At 45.0% G+C, this 17623-nt stretch overlaps 2 protein-coding genes across 2 annotated transcripts in view; one reads left to right on the top strand and one right to left on the bottom strand.

The window, feature by feature from the left end:
- Window positions 1-7573, bottom strand: part of arhgap22a (Rho GTPase activating protein 22a) — a 27949-nt gene extending 20376 nt beyond the window's left edge. Inside the window, exons 1-2 of the mRNA XM_083775020.1 lie at window positions 7413-7573; window positions 501-697 (exon numbers count right to left, since the gene is read on the bottom strand). Coding sequence (XP_083631146.1) covers window positions 501-697; window positions 7413-7446 — 231 coding nt within the window. The 5' untranslated portion in view covers window positions 7447-7573. The remainder of the gene's footprint in view (window positions 1-500; window positions 698-7412) is intronic.
- The window catches only part of mapk8a (mitogen-activated protein kinase 8a), a 326366-nt gene that overhangs the window by 55837 nt on the left and 252906 nt on the right, over window positions 1-17623 (top strand). The gene's annotated exons all lie outside the window — the stretch shown is intronic.

The following is a 17623-nucleotide window of genomic DNA, read 5'->3' as shown; positions in this document are numbered from 1 at the left end:
GAATGTTTTTAGATTTTTTTTTAAACAGTATTAGTAATTAAAAAACAAAAACAAAGGGAACCATAAAAATGGGTCCACGGCCCACAAATGGGTCCCGACCCAGTGTTTGGGAACCAGCAGATAGTACAAACAAGTTTCAGACGTTCAGTATATATTTTGTACCTGCCCTTTGGTCTCAGGGTTAGGGTTAGTACAGTACACATGTTGTACCTGTGCCTTGCTCTCATCCTGGTCCTTGTAGAAGTACAGTTAGTAGAACAGTACACATGTTGTACCTGTGCCTTGCTCTCATCCTGGTCCTTGTAGAAGTACAGTTAGTAGTACAGTACACATGTTGTACCTGTGCCTTGGTCTCATCCTGGTCCTTGTAGAAGTACAGAGCCTCAGGTTAGAGGTAGTATAACAGTACACATGTTGTACCTGTGCCTTGCTCTCATCCTGGTCCTTGTAGAAGTACAGAGCCTCAGGTTAGAGGTAGTATAACAGTACACATGTTGTACCTGTGCCTTGCTCTCATCCTGGTCCTTGTAGAAGTACAGAGCCTCAGGGCGCAGCACGAACCAGCGCAGCTGCCAGTTCTTCATGATGCTCCGCTGCCTCTTCAGCCAGCCGGACTTCAGCGCCCTCTCCTGGTCAAGAGGAGAACAGGGCCTGGAGACCCGAGACAGCTCTCCCAGCACCATGCTCTTGGAACGGGCTGTGTGGACAGTCAGTGGACACACATGGACAGAGAGAGAGAGATATTAGCCACCAGAAGGGGAAAGGTGTTGCTGCGCTGCTGTCAAGACTCAAGGTCCATGTTTCTTGCTGGTACATTAACAAATACATTAATAACAACCCACTGCTTGGTTATATGAACATCATCATCACAGCTCACTGATGCCACGGAAGGACCAGTCACCTGTTGTAGCCTCAGCGGTTCCAAAAAGCTTTAGCTCAAGACCCAAAAGGGGACATTTTATGTCTTCCTGGGACATAAACTAGTGAAAATAGCCGTTCTGTTACAGCAGTTATAGTACAGGCACAGAGTAAGAGGAGTATTTTAAAATGCAGAGGTTCTCAAGTCGTTGTCCGTTCTGTAAGGGTCTATTTGGATTTGGTTGCTCCCACAAGGATAGTGACACTTAATATAATATTAAAGGAGTAGTTAACCCAAATAATTACTTATTGTCTCCACCAGGCCGAAGGCATGGGGAGAGAGTACGTTTTGCACTCCGTCCGTGTGCGTCCGTCCATCCGTCCGTTCGTCCGTCCGTCCGTTACCAGCTAATCTCCGGCACCGTTAACCTGGTCGATGCCAGATTTTGCACACACACTCCCAACGATGAACCTCTGACCCACATTTTCCAGAACGGCCGTTTATAGCGCCACCAGGAGGCAGACTTTTGAAAAACAAATCAGAAACAAATCATCCAATTGCCATCCAAGGCGTAAGAAGAAAAGGCACCCTTTTCACATTGGCTTATTATAGCGCCACCAGGAGGCCACAACCTGACCTGCCCTGGTGGAGACCTGTTATACAGTTTTCTATCAATTACACAACCCTTGACAATTATAAGAACTCTGGTCTTCGTCTCTGGTACCCAGGACCCCACTATGAGAACCAATGAAATAGACCGAGAGAGAGAGAGAGAGAGACAGACAGAGACACAGAGAGATAGAGATAGAGGGAGGGAGATATAATTATAGAGAGTTATTTTTAGGATTTTTCTCCCTTTGTTCTGCTCAGTGTCCATAATCATTATTCATAGGACTGTCTCTATAGGGACAGGGCCGACATCCTGGAGGTGCCGAACATCCTCGACCAGTCCATCCAGAGAGCTATAGAGCTCCTCTAATAACCCTCCGGGTTCGTCTATCAAGGAGGCATTCCAGTGGCTTGAAGAAATCCTACTTTATCTCGGGAGGATCGATACACCTATTTCATTACACTCTATCATGCGACTCGGATATCGCTGAGCGGGGAAGGGGAGGAGGAGGAAGTGGTGGGCCGTGGTTTGTTTTGCCCACTGCATTGCTCTGTGCACGCACACACACACACACACACACACACACACACACACACACACACACACACACACACACACACACACACACACACACACACACACAACGTGTGCTTCGCATCAGCTGGCCCTTTTTTCACCAGAACATAACGGACTGATTAAATACATTGATTATGTATTACGGCACTGTATGGCAGGGGGAAGAGTTCGGAGGAAGCAAGCAGAGCGACAGCGCAACAATCCCTTGGGGGAGGGGGCAGGGTGGGGTGGGGGGGAGCGAGAGAGAGATAAATCAATGGCTTCTTTTTCTCTGTTAATTGCATCTCTCTTTCTGCTGAGGACAGCAGCGGTGCGGGGAATGTATCTCTGTCTAACTTAGAGCTCCGTCGTACGACGGTGTCTGTCACAGCGCCGAAATCGGCACCAGATCCAACAACGATTTTGTGCCGATTAGCGTACAGCCGTTGAGGGAATAAACCTCTTATCTCTATATTTTAACTTTTAGTTTTTTTAAATGAATGTCCTACTACACAAAAGCATCAAAAGTAGCAGATCTGCAAGCTCGAGGTTTCCACCTGACAGAGATGATAAAAAAGGGGGCTTATAAGAGCCTGGCCTGCATGGGTTCCATCTGGCCTTCTGTTTCTCTCTCCTCCTGCTCTCTATCTCTCTCTCTCTCTCAGCCCTCCTCCTACTCCTGCCTGAGTTGAACCCCATTATATTCCTCCTCCTCTTCCTCCTCCTTTTGGGCGTCCCTCATTTGCAGAGTCATGATTGCCAGGAAGGAGAGGCGGAGAACACACGTGTTGTAGTCATTAACCCATTTAGGCCTGAAAAAAAGTCATCGAAATCCTGACAGATGTCTGAAATACCTATGTTTCTAGGCCTACTGTATATATCACTCAATATTTCATGCCAAGGACCCCAAAAATGATCTGTAATTGGCCTCCGAGACCCCCCCCCCCCATCTGAAAATATGTTGTTCCAGGGACCCTCCAGAAGTAAAGATTTGAGTTAAAAACGTTCGTTCTGAAAATATACATTCCAAATTTGAGGCACATTTTCGCGATTTTTCGAGTGGCGCGCTACGAGCTTATAGGTCTGCTATTTTTCAATAGCTAAAGTACAACATAATGCTTACAACACCAGAAGGGGTTCCCACCCAAAATGGGTTAACACAACTGTCTGTCTGTCTGCCTGCCTGCCTGCCTGCCTGCCTGCCTGCCTGCCTGCCTGCCTGCCTGTCTGTCTGTCTGCCTGCCTGCCGAGAGACCACTAGATTCCTGCATCTATAACAGAGAGAACTGTGGCCACGGCTACAATACAGTGGTTCTCAAAGTGGGGTACCGGGGGCCCCCAGGGGTCATTGAGGAAGTTAATATAATTATATATATATATAGCAGCAAAATCAGTTTTTCGCGACATTATAATATTATTCATAATATTGTATTATACTTTTGACTATTTGAAAACAGACGATCTACTATCTCACACCGGGTCATACCGTGACCTCGTTGTGAACTTGTAGATCTGCTGTTTTTGCAATTTGTTTCATTTGAATCCTGAAAAGTAACAGTTTTGGACGTGATGAGGTTTCCACCCGACAGAGACGACATGACACATTTGACATAACATGATAACACGTTGTAGGCCAACAGATCGACTAGATGAAGCAGAAACATACGCAGTTAGACATGTTAGGCTTTTGGCCCAGCAAGACCTCTGCCCTGTGACTGTCACACCTTTTCTGATCTCATCTATGATGTATAAAGGCCAGAGGATATTACCAAAAAGGCATGAATATTTCAGCGTTAGTCACAGTGGCACAGCAACGCAACTTCCATGCCTAATGATCAGATATGTATAGTAGGGCTAGAAAAAAATTCTCCTTGCTCTTCCTCAAACTCTATCCTTCCTCCCTTTCCTGAAAACACGTTTACACAAAAAATTAATGGAGAATTTCACCCAACTCTTACACCGACAAACCTGTGATGTGACAATAACATTGATTCTGTAGATATCATTGATTTTGGGACAAAATTGTGGGGGATTTCAATATTTATACAATGAGATCTTTGATAACTATTACCAAAAAGGCATGAATCAGCAACAATAACTATAGGCAAATGATAGAAAAGCTAGTACAGTCAGTTCAGCCTTTGAGGCCAGGAAAAGACAACACATCTCATATCACTAAATGATATCAATATAATTTGTCCAGCCCTAGTTTATAGGGATTTTCTTCATTGCTAGATAGATTCCTCTGACACGTGGGATTTCCAATCCTAATGCACTACTACACTACATCAAATGATGATTGATGATGATGATGATGATTCAGTGACAAGACCTGCTGTCACTGAAGCTACTGTATTCTACTGTATTGATACGGCTCCTGATACGACTCCTCCCACTTCCATGGGGGGCAGTTTGGACTGAGACCACATGATGTACAGTATCATATATATTTATCGGGGCGTGTCATAGGACCTTTAAAAATAAAAAAGGCTAGTGAAGAAAAGGACTAAACAACAAGCCGCGTGACTGCTCACTTTGTTTTATTATTTGTTGAAAGGACAGAAAGGAAAAACCTTCTGCAACGTTCGTGAGTGGGGAAAGCACTTCGCAGGGGCTGCGAATTTCCAGGTACAAGTATACAACTCGTCCGTTCTTAGGGAAAACTTTTTCAACAGCTGGTGGTACTGGTACATTTCTTTGTCAGAGTGATCTCGCATCTGCGGCAGAAAGGTAGAGGAATGACGCTCACGGGCCCAACCTCCGGTTTTATAACGAGTGGGTGGGGTTGGGGATGTCACCGTGAGCGACACTTTCACGATCCAATGTTCGTGAGTACATGCAGAGTTTCAGTGCATTTGTGGCGGGACCCCAAATGACTCTCTTCGAGAGAGAGGAACTTAATGCAACTACATTGGATCGATCCCCCATTTCCTGGAAAGTGAACAGTTTTCGACATACAAGGACGACATGAAAGCATGTCACTATAATGTACTTATATACGTTTTGTACGATGCAGGCCTCGCGTCAAATCCGCTGTGATCAGAGCAGACGTTGTGTTACTTGCTTTGAGTGATGTGGTATATGAAAGGGTCAGAGCACAGAGCAGAGTCTGGAATCTAATCAAGGAGAGAACACCATTATCACAGACTGAGGGAACACTGCCACTCTCCCACCGCAAGGAGAGAAAGAGGAAGTGCTTTTTCTCTCCTTCTGAACACATCAGCGCTGTCGGGACAGAAACCTCTCATCTCCATATTGTACATTTTTGTGTTTTATTTATTTATTTATTCAGAAACCCTACTTGATCATAGGACCGTGTCACACAAAAGCACCGCGCCACATTTCAATTAGATCTACCACTTTTGAATCCTGGAAAGTAACAATTTTGGACATATGATGTTTCCACCCGACAGACGATATACTCAGAGCATACAGCCACTTGAACCCTAGCATTCTTATTGCGGGGGGGGGGGGGCTAACGAACAAAATAATAAATAACAGATCGACAAGCTCAAAACTCGCCACGCTTTGAGCTTCGGCTATTTTCGCCGAAGAGATTCAGCGCTGACGGAAATACTACGGGACCTACTCCAGGACCCTGTGGGACCCCTGTCTGTCAACTGAGGGTTTAAGTGGATCGGCGAGGAGATGAATAGAATAATCGATGATCCCGCTCACGTACACAGCATACGATATACCTCCATAATACAGACATACAGTATAGACAGCTGCTACCCGCATGCATGCAATGCACGCACACATGCAGACCCAGACTCAGATACACGTGTATACTGCTTAGACACACACTGAGTACATGCAGTACACTCCATGTACCCACGACCGGAAAACAGCTAATTCCATGTACCCACAACGGAAAAACAGCTAACTTCGTGTATTGTACCCACGACCGAAAAACAGCTTAAAGACTGAAGCCCAAGGTGTACCTCTTCCAGACACTGAGACCCACCCCAGCATCATCAGCCTCACAGAATAGCTCACCCACTTTCCTCCCGAGAGGCACCGAATGATACAACTCACCAAGCTCAGGCTAGCAGCAGCAGCCACCTACTACTACTACTACCACTACAGATTGCGCCACTACAGAATGTTTAGTTCTTGCATCGTAGTAATCTCCCGCCCCCCACCCCCCCCAAGCTCAGTTTATCCTGTGTGGTTTGCAACTTATATTCGTCGCCCACGCCGGAGGGCATGTTGTGAGAAACGTGTTAGCCTGCACGCTCCACCGACTTTGCCGGCTATTAGAGGACTTTCGCTCTGCATTAAAGAGGGGGTGGAGGGTGGGAGGGGGGCTATGTTTGACACACAGCTGTCGTGATTTACAGGAGTCACTATCCTCACTGAGCCCCCCTCGACATACCTCTCACAGCGGCCACCCTCTCCTAGAGGCAACTCTCCAATATACTGTCACCTCACAAGCCCACAACCCCAGCCTGATGTTGGGGTAAAAACCAGCAGCAAATAGTAGGAAGGGGAGTTGGCTGCTGCGCTGTATAGCTGTGAGAGGACTACTTCTACCGTTTCCCTGCGTATAAATGTGTCAAGTTGCCATTGTTGTTAGGAAGACTATACCGTGAGGCTAATCCGTCCTGCAGCTGTGTGGTCAGTCTCAGCCCCGCAAAGCAGTAGCGTCCTCACCGGACCGGACCGACCGGGGGGGGATTTACCACTTGAACCCCGACATCTATCGGCACTATAGCCAAAAATAGCAGATCGCCAAAAACATTAAGCTCACGGACACGTTGTGAGCTTGTAGATCGGCTGTTTTTTTTACACCTTTTGATGTATAGACTGAAAAAAGCGTTCCAAGTACAAAGCCGGTTCGGGTCCAGTTTACTAAGTCGAGTAGCAGGGTTTAAGAGGGTTACATTGCCCAGAGCTTGAAGACTGTATTTAGGGGGGGGGACAGACAGACATAAGATATGACATCACCCCTCCAGTACAGTAATCCACGTCTCACTACTGGACTCTGGGGGACAGTGACATCTTTAGCCGTTGCCAATAAAAACCTCCTTCCACCTCACCTGTCATCATGGTGGGAGGACAGGCTGACCAGAGGACAGCAGAGTGCCGGCCGGCATGATGACACTGATGGCCACCTTTCTGCTGTGATTAGATATGATCATGTCACCTGCAACAAGCCATATGACATTACACTGTGACAGAGGAGAGGAGAGAAGACAAGAGCAGGGCGGGCAGTGCTGCTGTAGAGATAGGTCTGCAGAGAGACAAGAGAGAGAGAGAGAGAGAGAGAGAGAGAGAGAGAGACTGCAGAGAGAACAGAAAGAATAGAAGGCGAAAGAGGAGAGGCTGGGAGGGAGAGAGAGAGAGAGAGAGAGAGAGAGAGAGAGAGAGACGTTGCTCGCTTACCCCGGCGTGCCTGTTTTATCTTGGGACTCAGCATGGTTACAGTTGCTGTGCTGCTCCCCCTTACAGAGACATGACTGCATCCCTCCGCTCATACACACACAATTCTGTAGCTCGCACACACACACACACACACACACACACACACACACACACACACACACACACACACTCGCGCACGCACACACGCACAAACACACTCACACACTCACACTGCCGGTGACGACAGCCTCGCCCAGATGCACCTCATGGTCTTCTTAGCATCTCTCTCTCTCTCTTCCGGCTTGTGGTGCGCTCACACTCTGTCTGCTGTCATGCATGCTCCGTATCACTCTCACTGTCTCACTCTCTCTCGCCACGCTTTCACCACTCTCCTTCCAGTCTACTACACTCCCTTTCCTTCCTTTCCTTCTGTCTTTCTATCCCTCTCTCCCTCTCCCTCTCTCTCTCTCTCTCTTGGTGTCCCACTGGCCCAGTGCGCTCTTCATCTCATATACCTAGAGCCCTGCCCACTCTCTCTCTCTTTCTCTCTCTCTCTCTCTCTGCTGTACTCTGACTACACTCTCAGTATCAATTTGTCACCGTCTATAAATATGTCCGGCTGTGTGTCCTCTGTGTTGTCACCCATCATGAGCATGAGCCCCATCAGCCCGCCCCCCCCCCCCCCCCCCCACTGGTCAAGCCCTCCATTATTTATTACTGTGGCTTTGATTAGGGAGCGGCGGCGTCGACCTAAATGATACCGTCCCATAAGTGTGGTCAAAGTCACTGCATATGACATTGTCATGCATGACCAATGTTAACCCATTCTGACCAGGCACCCATTTTGGTGTTGGCATCATGTCATGCTTTAGCTATTGAAAAATAGCAGATCTACAAGCTCATATCGCGCCACCGAGTGGCGCGATACGAGCTTGTAGGTCTGCTATTTTTGAAAAATCGAAGACACTTTTAGAATCTGATCTCAGGTCAGAATGGGTTAATAATGAAACTGTCAGGATGTAATAGACATTTTTAGAATCTGATCTCAGGTCAGAATGGGTTAAAGCTAGAGCTAAAGCCGTCTCTGTCACAGGAGGAGAGGGGTACTGGCATCGACTGTCCGACCTACAGTGAAGAAGAATCACGCCCAGCGCGAGGTGTGAGCAGCGCCTTTGACGGGTTTATGTATGAACTATAGAGGAACAATGTCAACTAGAAAGATGCAATCCTGTGTGGTGGTTGCCTATATCTCTACAGGAATAGAGTCGAGTTGGATATGTCACTGTATACTGTCCAATCAGATGGGGGCAAAGCGTACAGATGCCGTGGGAAGAGTTCCGAATCGCTGGCCAATCGGAGGGGAGAATAGAGTTATTGCTTGATTTAAATGTTTTTAAACTAAGCGCTTTCAACGATTTAAGATAAAAAAAACCAGACAGATCGAAGATCGGAAATACAGTCTCCCGCTATGCTATAGCGTGCGTGGGCTTGCATGTGTCTTCAGTGCATGTGCACACGCGCTTTGCCTTCCTATGTGGACCCTAACGGGTCCATTTGGTTCCATTTGTACACACTCAGAGTTAAATTAACATTGGTTTTACAATATGAATTGGGGGTCCCAGAGATAGAAATGCCATTAAATGGGGGTCTGTAGACTAACATACTGTACATGTCAAACTGAGGGTCCTTGAAGTTAAACGGGTTGAGAATCACTGCTAGAACCATAAAAATCTTCTCTTATGGGGGTCCTTGGCATATATTTTCAAATGGGGGTCCTTGGGGTAATAAATGTCCATTTGGGGGTCCTTGACATGAAAAGGTGTGGGAACCACTGCTGTAGTGTGCATGCCAGGTGCCTAAGTGAACCACTGCTGTAGTGTGCATGCCAGGTGCCTAAGTGAACCACTGCTGTAGTGTGCATGCCAGGTGCCTAAGTGAACCACTGCTGTAGTGTGCATGCCAGGTGCCTAAGTGGTGGAGATAGACCAGGCATGCATGCGTAGTAGAACCACTTCTGTTCTACTTCCTATCACATGTCTGCTTGTTTACATTCTCCAATGCAGCTGCTCGCTAAATTTGTACTCCTAGGATAACCCTAACCGCACGCAAAGCCACGTAGTCGGAGTAATGTGATGTCGGAGTTAGGGTCAGTCAGTCCCCATATCACCTACAGTATAGGGCTCTGCACCAATGTAACAAACATAAGCGACGTGAGACGTGATGTCACACATTTTGCACCACACACCAAGACGCCAGGCAGAGCGTTTTCATACATTTCCACCCTGGAAGGCGTTTTCACCTCCTTACGGTTAACACTGTTGCCGTCGAAGGCACATCTGACATGTCATTTTGCCGTTTCCTCTAGAGACCGCTGCCGTGTAAAAGGTGGCCAAAGACAATAAAGACTGCGCATCCGGTGTGCCGTCTGCTTCAAATAACTTTTGAAGAGGCGAGGAGGACCTACTGTATACACGACACCAGGGGGTCCTTCTTCTCAATGGAAGAGTAGGAAGACCCCATCAAACCACCGCAGATGTACCCTATACCCCACCATACAGATCGCTTACAAAAAAAACTAGAACCACACAAAACAAAACCCGTATTCATTAAAACAATTGCTGGATTGCAGACTTTCTGAACTTGACACTACTAAACATTTTATGGAAAGCAGGTTTCGTTGTAATTGTTGGCACCTGTGCGCCACTGCGCAAACCCATAGAAGCATCTGGAAGTTGAAAGCCCCCATATATTTATGGTGGGCTTCGGTCCCGTTTTGGCAGAGACTACGGAAACTGTTCTGCAAACTCTATAACCCATAGTGTCCTTGCGTTGTCTGATCTCATCCAGTCCTTCTCGACGGTTATCATTCCAAGGACCCCTAAGTTGATCTGCATGAGGCCCCCCCCCCCCCCCCCCCGATCTACACCATAGAATCCTCAGTGTTCATTTAACTATGAGAGTGTTACAGATGAAACCAAATGGGTTCCAGGGGGTCCCCAGCTAAATGTGTTAATATACTGTACAGTGGTGTTATTAGTAGCATAGTAGCATCACAATCATTTAAACCTCTTTATCTATATTTTATACTTTGGCTATTCAAGAATAGCCAAAAATTACCTCGAAAATGTTTTGAAATTGAATCATGTTGCATCTTTACAAAATATTCTCTCCCTGGTGAAAAACATTTTCAGATGGGGGTCCGTGGCCAAATTCTGTACGTATACATTCAGATGTCTTATGAAATGCCACACATAAGGGTCCATTTGGACCCGTTATATCAAGATATTGTAAGATATTGTGAGCAAATTAGCGCCCTTACTTACATACTACAGCGTCACACAAAAGCATGAAAAGTTAGCAGATCTGCAAGCTCAAAACACGGCGCGAAGCGTCGCATTTTGAGATGAATAACCAATCTACAAGCTCACAGCACGATAAGCTGCTGGCCACATAAACAATCTACAAGCTCAGTTCACGTGATCTTGTGACCATTTTCACACATTGACATTGGCAACTCAAAATAAATCAGGTATAAGCAGTGGTGGAAAAAGTACTCAAGTGTTTTACTTCAGTAAAAGTATCAATACTGAAATATACGTAGTATAGTAGATCGGCTATTTTAAAATGGCCAAAATGTATATAGGGATGAAGAGTTTAATGTAGGGTTTTGTAATAATAATTAAAATCTACAAAGTAACTACTGTAGTAACTAAAGTTTTCAAATAAATGTAGTGGAGTAAAAGTACAATATTTGGAGCCGATATGTAGTGGAATAGAAATAAAAGTATTGGAAATACTCAATAAAGTACAAATAACTCACAATTGTACTTAAGTACAGTAAATGTACTTAGTTACTTTCCACCACTGGGTATAAGTTGTTTTGCAGGAGCAGAGCAGTCAGTGGGGGAAAGTAACTAATTACATTTACAAAAGTACTGTGCAGTACAATTCGGAAAGTGCTTTTACTTTACTGGAGTATTGTTTTTTTTTATACTTTATACTTCTACTAAACTACTGTATCTCAGAGACAAATGCTTTTTACGCTACTACAATTATTTGACAGCTTCAGTTACTACATAGCATACATTTACTGATGACTGACTCAAATCAGCCCCGTCTTTACCAGTTGCAATATTAAAGTGTTGAATACATTACAATCCTATGCTATTATGCATGGGTACGTTTTTATTTGGTATTGTAAGTATATTTATAGGCACTACCTTTGTACTTTTACTCATGTAAAACCTTTAACCCATTCTGACCTGAGATCAGATTCTAAAAGTGTCTTCGATTTTTCAAAAATAGCAGACCTACAAGCTCGTATCGCGCCACTCGGTGGCGCGATACGAGCTTGTAGATCTGCTATTTTTCAATAGCTAAAGCATAACATGATGCTAACACCAAAATGGGTGCCCGGTCAGAATGGGTTAAATGCAGCACTTTCTCACTTGCTTGCAGCACTTTCACTTGGTATTGCTACTTTTGCTCTGGGCGGCCGGGAACCCCTTTTGGCGTTTTAACCCCTTCAGGACGGGAACCCCTTTTGGGGTTCTTGTTGCTACGTATGTACAGTATATTGGCAATGGCAGCATAAAATCTTTGTAATTTTTGAATTCATATTTGAATAGAAAACATAGGTAAGAATTTATAGAAGGCATTTTTTAGAATCGGAATAGTCCTAAATGGGTATGCGAAGTCCTGAGCGTCAATATATCCATTTGTAACTCTGAGTAACAAATGTCAGTTTGGTTACATTTGTACACACTCAAGAGTTGGATGAACACTGCAGAATGTACGACGTATCCTATTATAACATCATGAATGAGAATCTTTCCACAATCCTAAGGGTTTGGTTACAGGCAGATTACAAGCAGCAAAGAAACGTGACGTGTCAAATCACCGAAGTTCGCTGCAAATAAACTCAAACCGATAATCAAGCCTTACCAGACAGCCGCTTTTGCCAGTCACTGGTCGAACGAGCCAAAGGCAAGTCCATGGCTGTGTGTGCTGTCCATCTGTGTGTTATGGCTCGTTCTAGAGGCATAACACACACACACACACACGCACACGCACACGCAAACGCCCCACATAACGGGCAACACTGAAAGCCCAGTTCTGCAGCTACCGGTAATTGATAATTGATAGACAGTCAAATGATGACATTCACGTCCTCTTAAAGAAAGGGGACCAGTATAGCTGCCATGGCGGTCACAGCAGTGACAGTCAGCCTGAGGAATGCTGCTAATATGTCCTCTCTGTCGGGTGGAAACCTCTTGTGTCTCATGTGTCCAAAACTATTACTTTTCAGGATTCAAATTCAAAAGCAGCGAAAGTAGCTGATTGACAAGCTAAAAAATAAAAAAAAGAACACGTGGCAGATCTGCTATACTTTCGATGCTTTCGTGTGACGCTGCAGTGTGATCAAGTAGGGCTGGTTATTTACGAGAAAAAACCCCAGAAAGGTTATGAATATGGAGATGAGAGGTTTCTGCTCCGACAGAGACGATATGCTGGTAAAGAGACGGAGGAAGCGGTGTCAGGAAGAAGCCACGGTCATGCGAGGATTACTTGCCGTGTTGTATCAGATGGCCAGACCAGATGACTCCTGAGTCCTCCTGGGCCCTTCTCTGGGTGTGTGCCGCCGATGGAGTACACACATCGTCCTCCCCGACAACCTGCCGGAACAGGTTTTGAAGTACGGTGATTAGAAAATACTGGGATTATATAATGCTATAGTCCTGTGCGTGCAAAATGCCTTCTTGCTCTCGGCTTCTATTTATCCGGTCTTAAAGGAAGTGAGCTGGCCTTGACAGAGAAGTGAAATCTGCTGAGCTGATAGTATTACCCTGACCTCGCTCATGAGCAAAGTTTACTGAAATGAGAGATTTATCTAGTGTAGGCTACTGTATACAAAATCACAGGGAAGTGAAATCAAAACCATACACTTTCAACCTGGTGTCCCTATTTTTGGCATGTCATTATAGGCAACACATGTCAGAAGAACAGTTGACAATATGCTATTTTCTCTATTCATTATACAACAAAGTCAAATTTAGTTTACCGCAGGTGATTTTTCTAGGTGAGGGGCCCAGATAGATGAGCCATGCAACGAGTCAACGACCTGTGTCAAATCTGCTAGTTTCGTTAGATCAATAAATGGTGTTGACTGATATTTGTAACACAAGCATGTGCATTGCAGAACACAATGCATCATAAACCATGAAATCAGCACATGAAACAAACCAAACATATGCTGGAAACCTAAAGAATCTCTCACCACAATGAATGAATGCATGAATGCATGAATGAATGAACGAACGAACTACTGCATGTATGCCTCAGCCACAGATGATCCATCCCACTTATACAATTCTATTGAGAATTAGTTATTTCTTTACAGATTTGATTTAGAACAGAATAGACTATTTTTGTCAATAGAGAAATCAATAAACGTATGTCTTGTTAATTGGCGAATACACAGACCGGTAAGCAGCCATTTTAAAAAGCCATGCCTTTGTTTCAAGGAGTCTCTCTCTCTCACAGGCCTGCATGCCGACCCTTTTAACCTGAACCGGCCTGCTTTTACCGTCGACATAACCACTCTCCAGTCAGCAGCGCAGGCAGCAGACAGTGAAATATAACACAAGTGGCATAATGAACCAGCCCCACACACACACACACACACACTAGTCCAGAACATACCTACCTCAGAAGGGTGCGGAGAACGCCATCCATAATCTAGAAATATGGCCCCACGGGACACATAGGAAATGAGCGTGTATAATTGGAAGGCGCACAAGTAGAATTCTCAGTGTTAATTGAACACCGGGAGTGTGCAAATGGAACCAAATGGACCCGTACTGGGAGTTAAATGAACACTGTGGGGCTTTACGGTGCATGAGCGGACCTGGACCAGTAGAGGAAGTGGCAGGGCAATGACATAAGGTCACAGAGGCAATGTCATTATGCTGGTGGAAATGCCAGATCCAATGCACTCATGTGGTACCTTGCCACAGTTGCCACTTTTACCAACAGTGACATCACACCCTAGTTAGTCTCGCGTAGCCAGACAACTATTCCACAATCTCCGAATGCTATATAGAGTCTGGGACTACATAGCCCCCATGAGCTGAGTAACGGAAGCTGCCATTTCCGTTCACGAAAATATACATTTTTATTTCCTTTTCTGCTAAGCAACAAAGCTATAGCCTCAGATGTTTTCTATTTATATTAGGATAACTATGCGCGACTGTAAAGACGAAACGAAAGTGGCGCGGAGGCTCCACTTCCGCTGTATCCGGAGACAGCTCTTCCGTTGGCCCAGACTGTATGATGAAGCGTTTGGAAATCGCGGAGGCAACAGTCTGGCAACGTGAGACTGCACCCTAGTAGTAGGTGCAAATATTAGGGGAAGGGAATCGACACCACTTGAGTGTGTTGGAGGCGCAAACAAAAGGTGCTTCTTCTGCACATTTGGCTCCTTTCTGTGGCGTAGGAGCTTAAAAAAAAATATATATACTGTATATAAATTATTATTATTTTCATTTTTGAGATGCAAGTCCCTACAATATGGTACTATGGCACTATAGGACAGAAGAATATATGACGGTATACCAGAGTGGGGTCCGAAGGATCACAATAGGTTTAACCACTTTAATCCTATTTTATACTCAAAAATAGCAGATCCTATAGGGATAGGCCGATCAATTATGGGGGACAACTTTGACTTCATAGAATAGGTGCTAGGCTGCTTTTTCCTTTTTATAGTTAGGCGCCACATAGACCTTATACGGGTCTGTAACTCGGAGTGTAGTGTATAAATAGAACCAAGTGCACAGGTCGTACAATTCGGATTCATTCACACACTCTTTTACAGTGTAGACTGGAACCCCAGAGATACATGGAAGGGGAAAGAAGTTGAGAATAACTGGTCTACAGAGCAGAATAAGTGCATTAGCTTAATGTTAGCTACTTACCACCATCTGTGGTCTTCCATGATGCTCGTAATTAGTTGTTCTGAATTCAGTCGATTCTCTGATGACGAGACAAGTTCAAGTTGTTCAGCCGCAGCGTCATCTGTAGAAGACATAACTTGTTCAGCCGAAGCGGCATCTGTAGAAAATATATCAGAAAATGAACAACATGCAGCTTCAGTGATCAGCAGTCGATCAGCCTGTTAATTAAGGTCTTGGTACTCAAGATTAGTTATTGCGTGGATTCTCTCTATTCTCTGCTCAGGCTCAACAGAAACCATTGCCCATTGCCTAACAACACTGCTTTGCACCGATGTCGGGAATCTCCAAACCAATTTGCCATGCCATATTTATGTCCAGACATAATCATACTGTACTTTTACTTTACTTTCAAAGTAAACAGGCAATAGGCAATCAAACGGACATGCTTCGGCTCAATGCCTTTGTGAGGATAATCAAGCATTTTACTTTTCAAGAAAAAAAATGTACCTGAAGGATACAATATGAGTGTATCATCATCATTATCTTTCACTACAGAAGACCTACTGTATATCACAGTAACATCCACAGGGTGGAGCTGTAGGCTACTTAGCACAAAACCCCATGTAACAGACTTCAGGCTGAGGTGAAAGAGAGCACTGATGCTCAGATATTTAAAAATCACACCCATGTGAAGTGAGTTGTGCAACTCCATGTGGGGGTCCCCGGAAGTTCCAGACCCCCGGAACGTGCCCTTTGGGAAACCACACTAATAATAATAACAATAACTAGAAAGGTCGCAATTTTTTAATTGTACTTTTGTTTGTACTATAGAAAAAAAACGAAAAAATTGGCTTTTTTTAATGTCGATTTGGCCCGTTTTAACGTTGATATTTAACCTTAACACTGATGTCTTCACCTCCATGCCAGCTGCTCTCCCTGCACTGACAGCCTCCTCATGCTTAAAGTAGAAATGAAAAAGATATCTATCTATCTATGCTCCTCAGACCCAGCCAGCCAGCCAGCACGCCACACACATAGTGCTCAGACCCAGCCAGCCAGCAAGCCACACACATAGTGCTCAGACCCAGCCAGCCAGCAAGCCACACACATAGTGCTCAGACCCAGCCAGCCACACACATAGCTCCGTAAGGGAGTGGTTGCACCACTCAAAAAATCTTCAAAAAACTGAAGAGGCTACTGGAGATTGAGAACCTGATTTGGACATGATCTGATGCAGGACAATGTCACTATGACAGAAAGAGAAGATGGGTCTGGCCACATTCATTCACCCCATAATCTCAGTGGAAATTGGGGAATATGTCAGAAAACTGACTGGTGCGTGGTAAAGGGTTAAATTGCGTGACTGTCACACTCAAAGGGTGAGACATGGCAGCTCTGTATGTAGCCTAACAAAAGGCAATATAATAACACATAGCCTGAATGCAATAATAAAAGTAGGCCTGCTGCCATTCAGGATGGAAAATAAAAATTGTCCTTTTGGAATTAGGGAGTATAGTTTCATGAGGCCTACTGGAATAACATGGCTCCACCAGATGGGGGTGGTATTGATTCACAAGTTAAAAGCTTCTTCAAGCTGGCGAAGTCAGGTTACTACTGGGAAGTACTTGATATGAACAGAAAACGTTAAGTGTTTGGCATAGTTTTACTGTGGTTAGGATTAGGAATAGAGTTAGGTTTTGGGTACTGTTTTACTGAGGATAAGGTAGGAATAAGGTTAGGTTTAGGCATAGTTCACTGAGGTTACATTTACGAATACCAGGTAGAGACGGTTTCAAGGTCCCATATTTGCGCCCAGGGCGATCTGTGTTTTGGGGCGACCGTTTTGGAATTCCCTGGCTGGGACATACTTGCATGATATTCAGGGGCTTCAGGGCTGAGGACACACAGAGTCCAGCTCATCTAGGTGCCTGTGTGTGTGTTCCATACGTCTCAGCCTCCGTGGAGGTAGGTCCGCTGCTGGCACTTTGCCATCCTGTGTCGTCGTCATTAAATGTCAACCCACTGTCAATAGTGGTCCCAGGGTATTTGTGGCTTAGCTGCTAACCCTCTCCACCACCGCATCACCAAGTGTCGGCTGCGGAATAGGGTCAAGGTCATCCTTCCTCCGGGGTCTTACTCAAATGTAAAGTCAGACAGAGAAGAACAGGATATGAAGAGGGGAAGGGAGAAAGGGGAAAGATGCTTTTCATTTGACGATAATGCAGATAATGAGGCCTCCCATGACTGTATTTCTGACTGTTTATCATACAGAATTAT

This window comes from Protomyctophum parallelum, assembly GCF_964188405.1.
Source record: "Protomyctophum parallelum genome assembly, chromosome: 10".
Classification (NCBI taxonomy): domain Eukaryota; kingdom Metazoa; phylum Chordata; class Actinopteri; order Myctophiformes; family Myctophidae; genus Protomyctophum; species Protomyctophum parallelum.
This window is presented reverse-complemented; position numbering and strand designations above follow the sequence as displayed.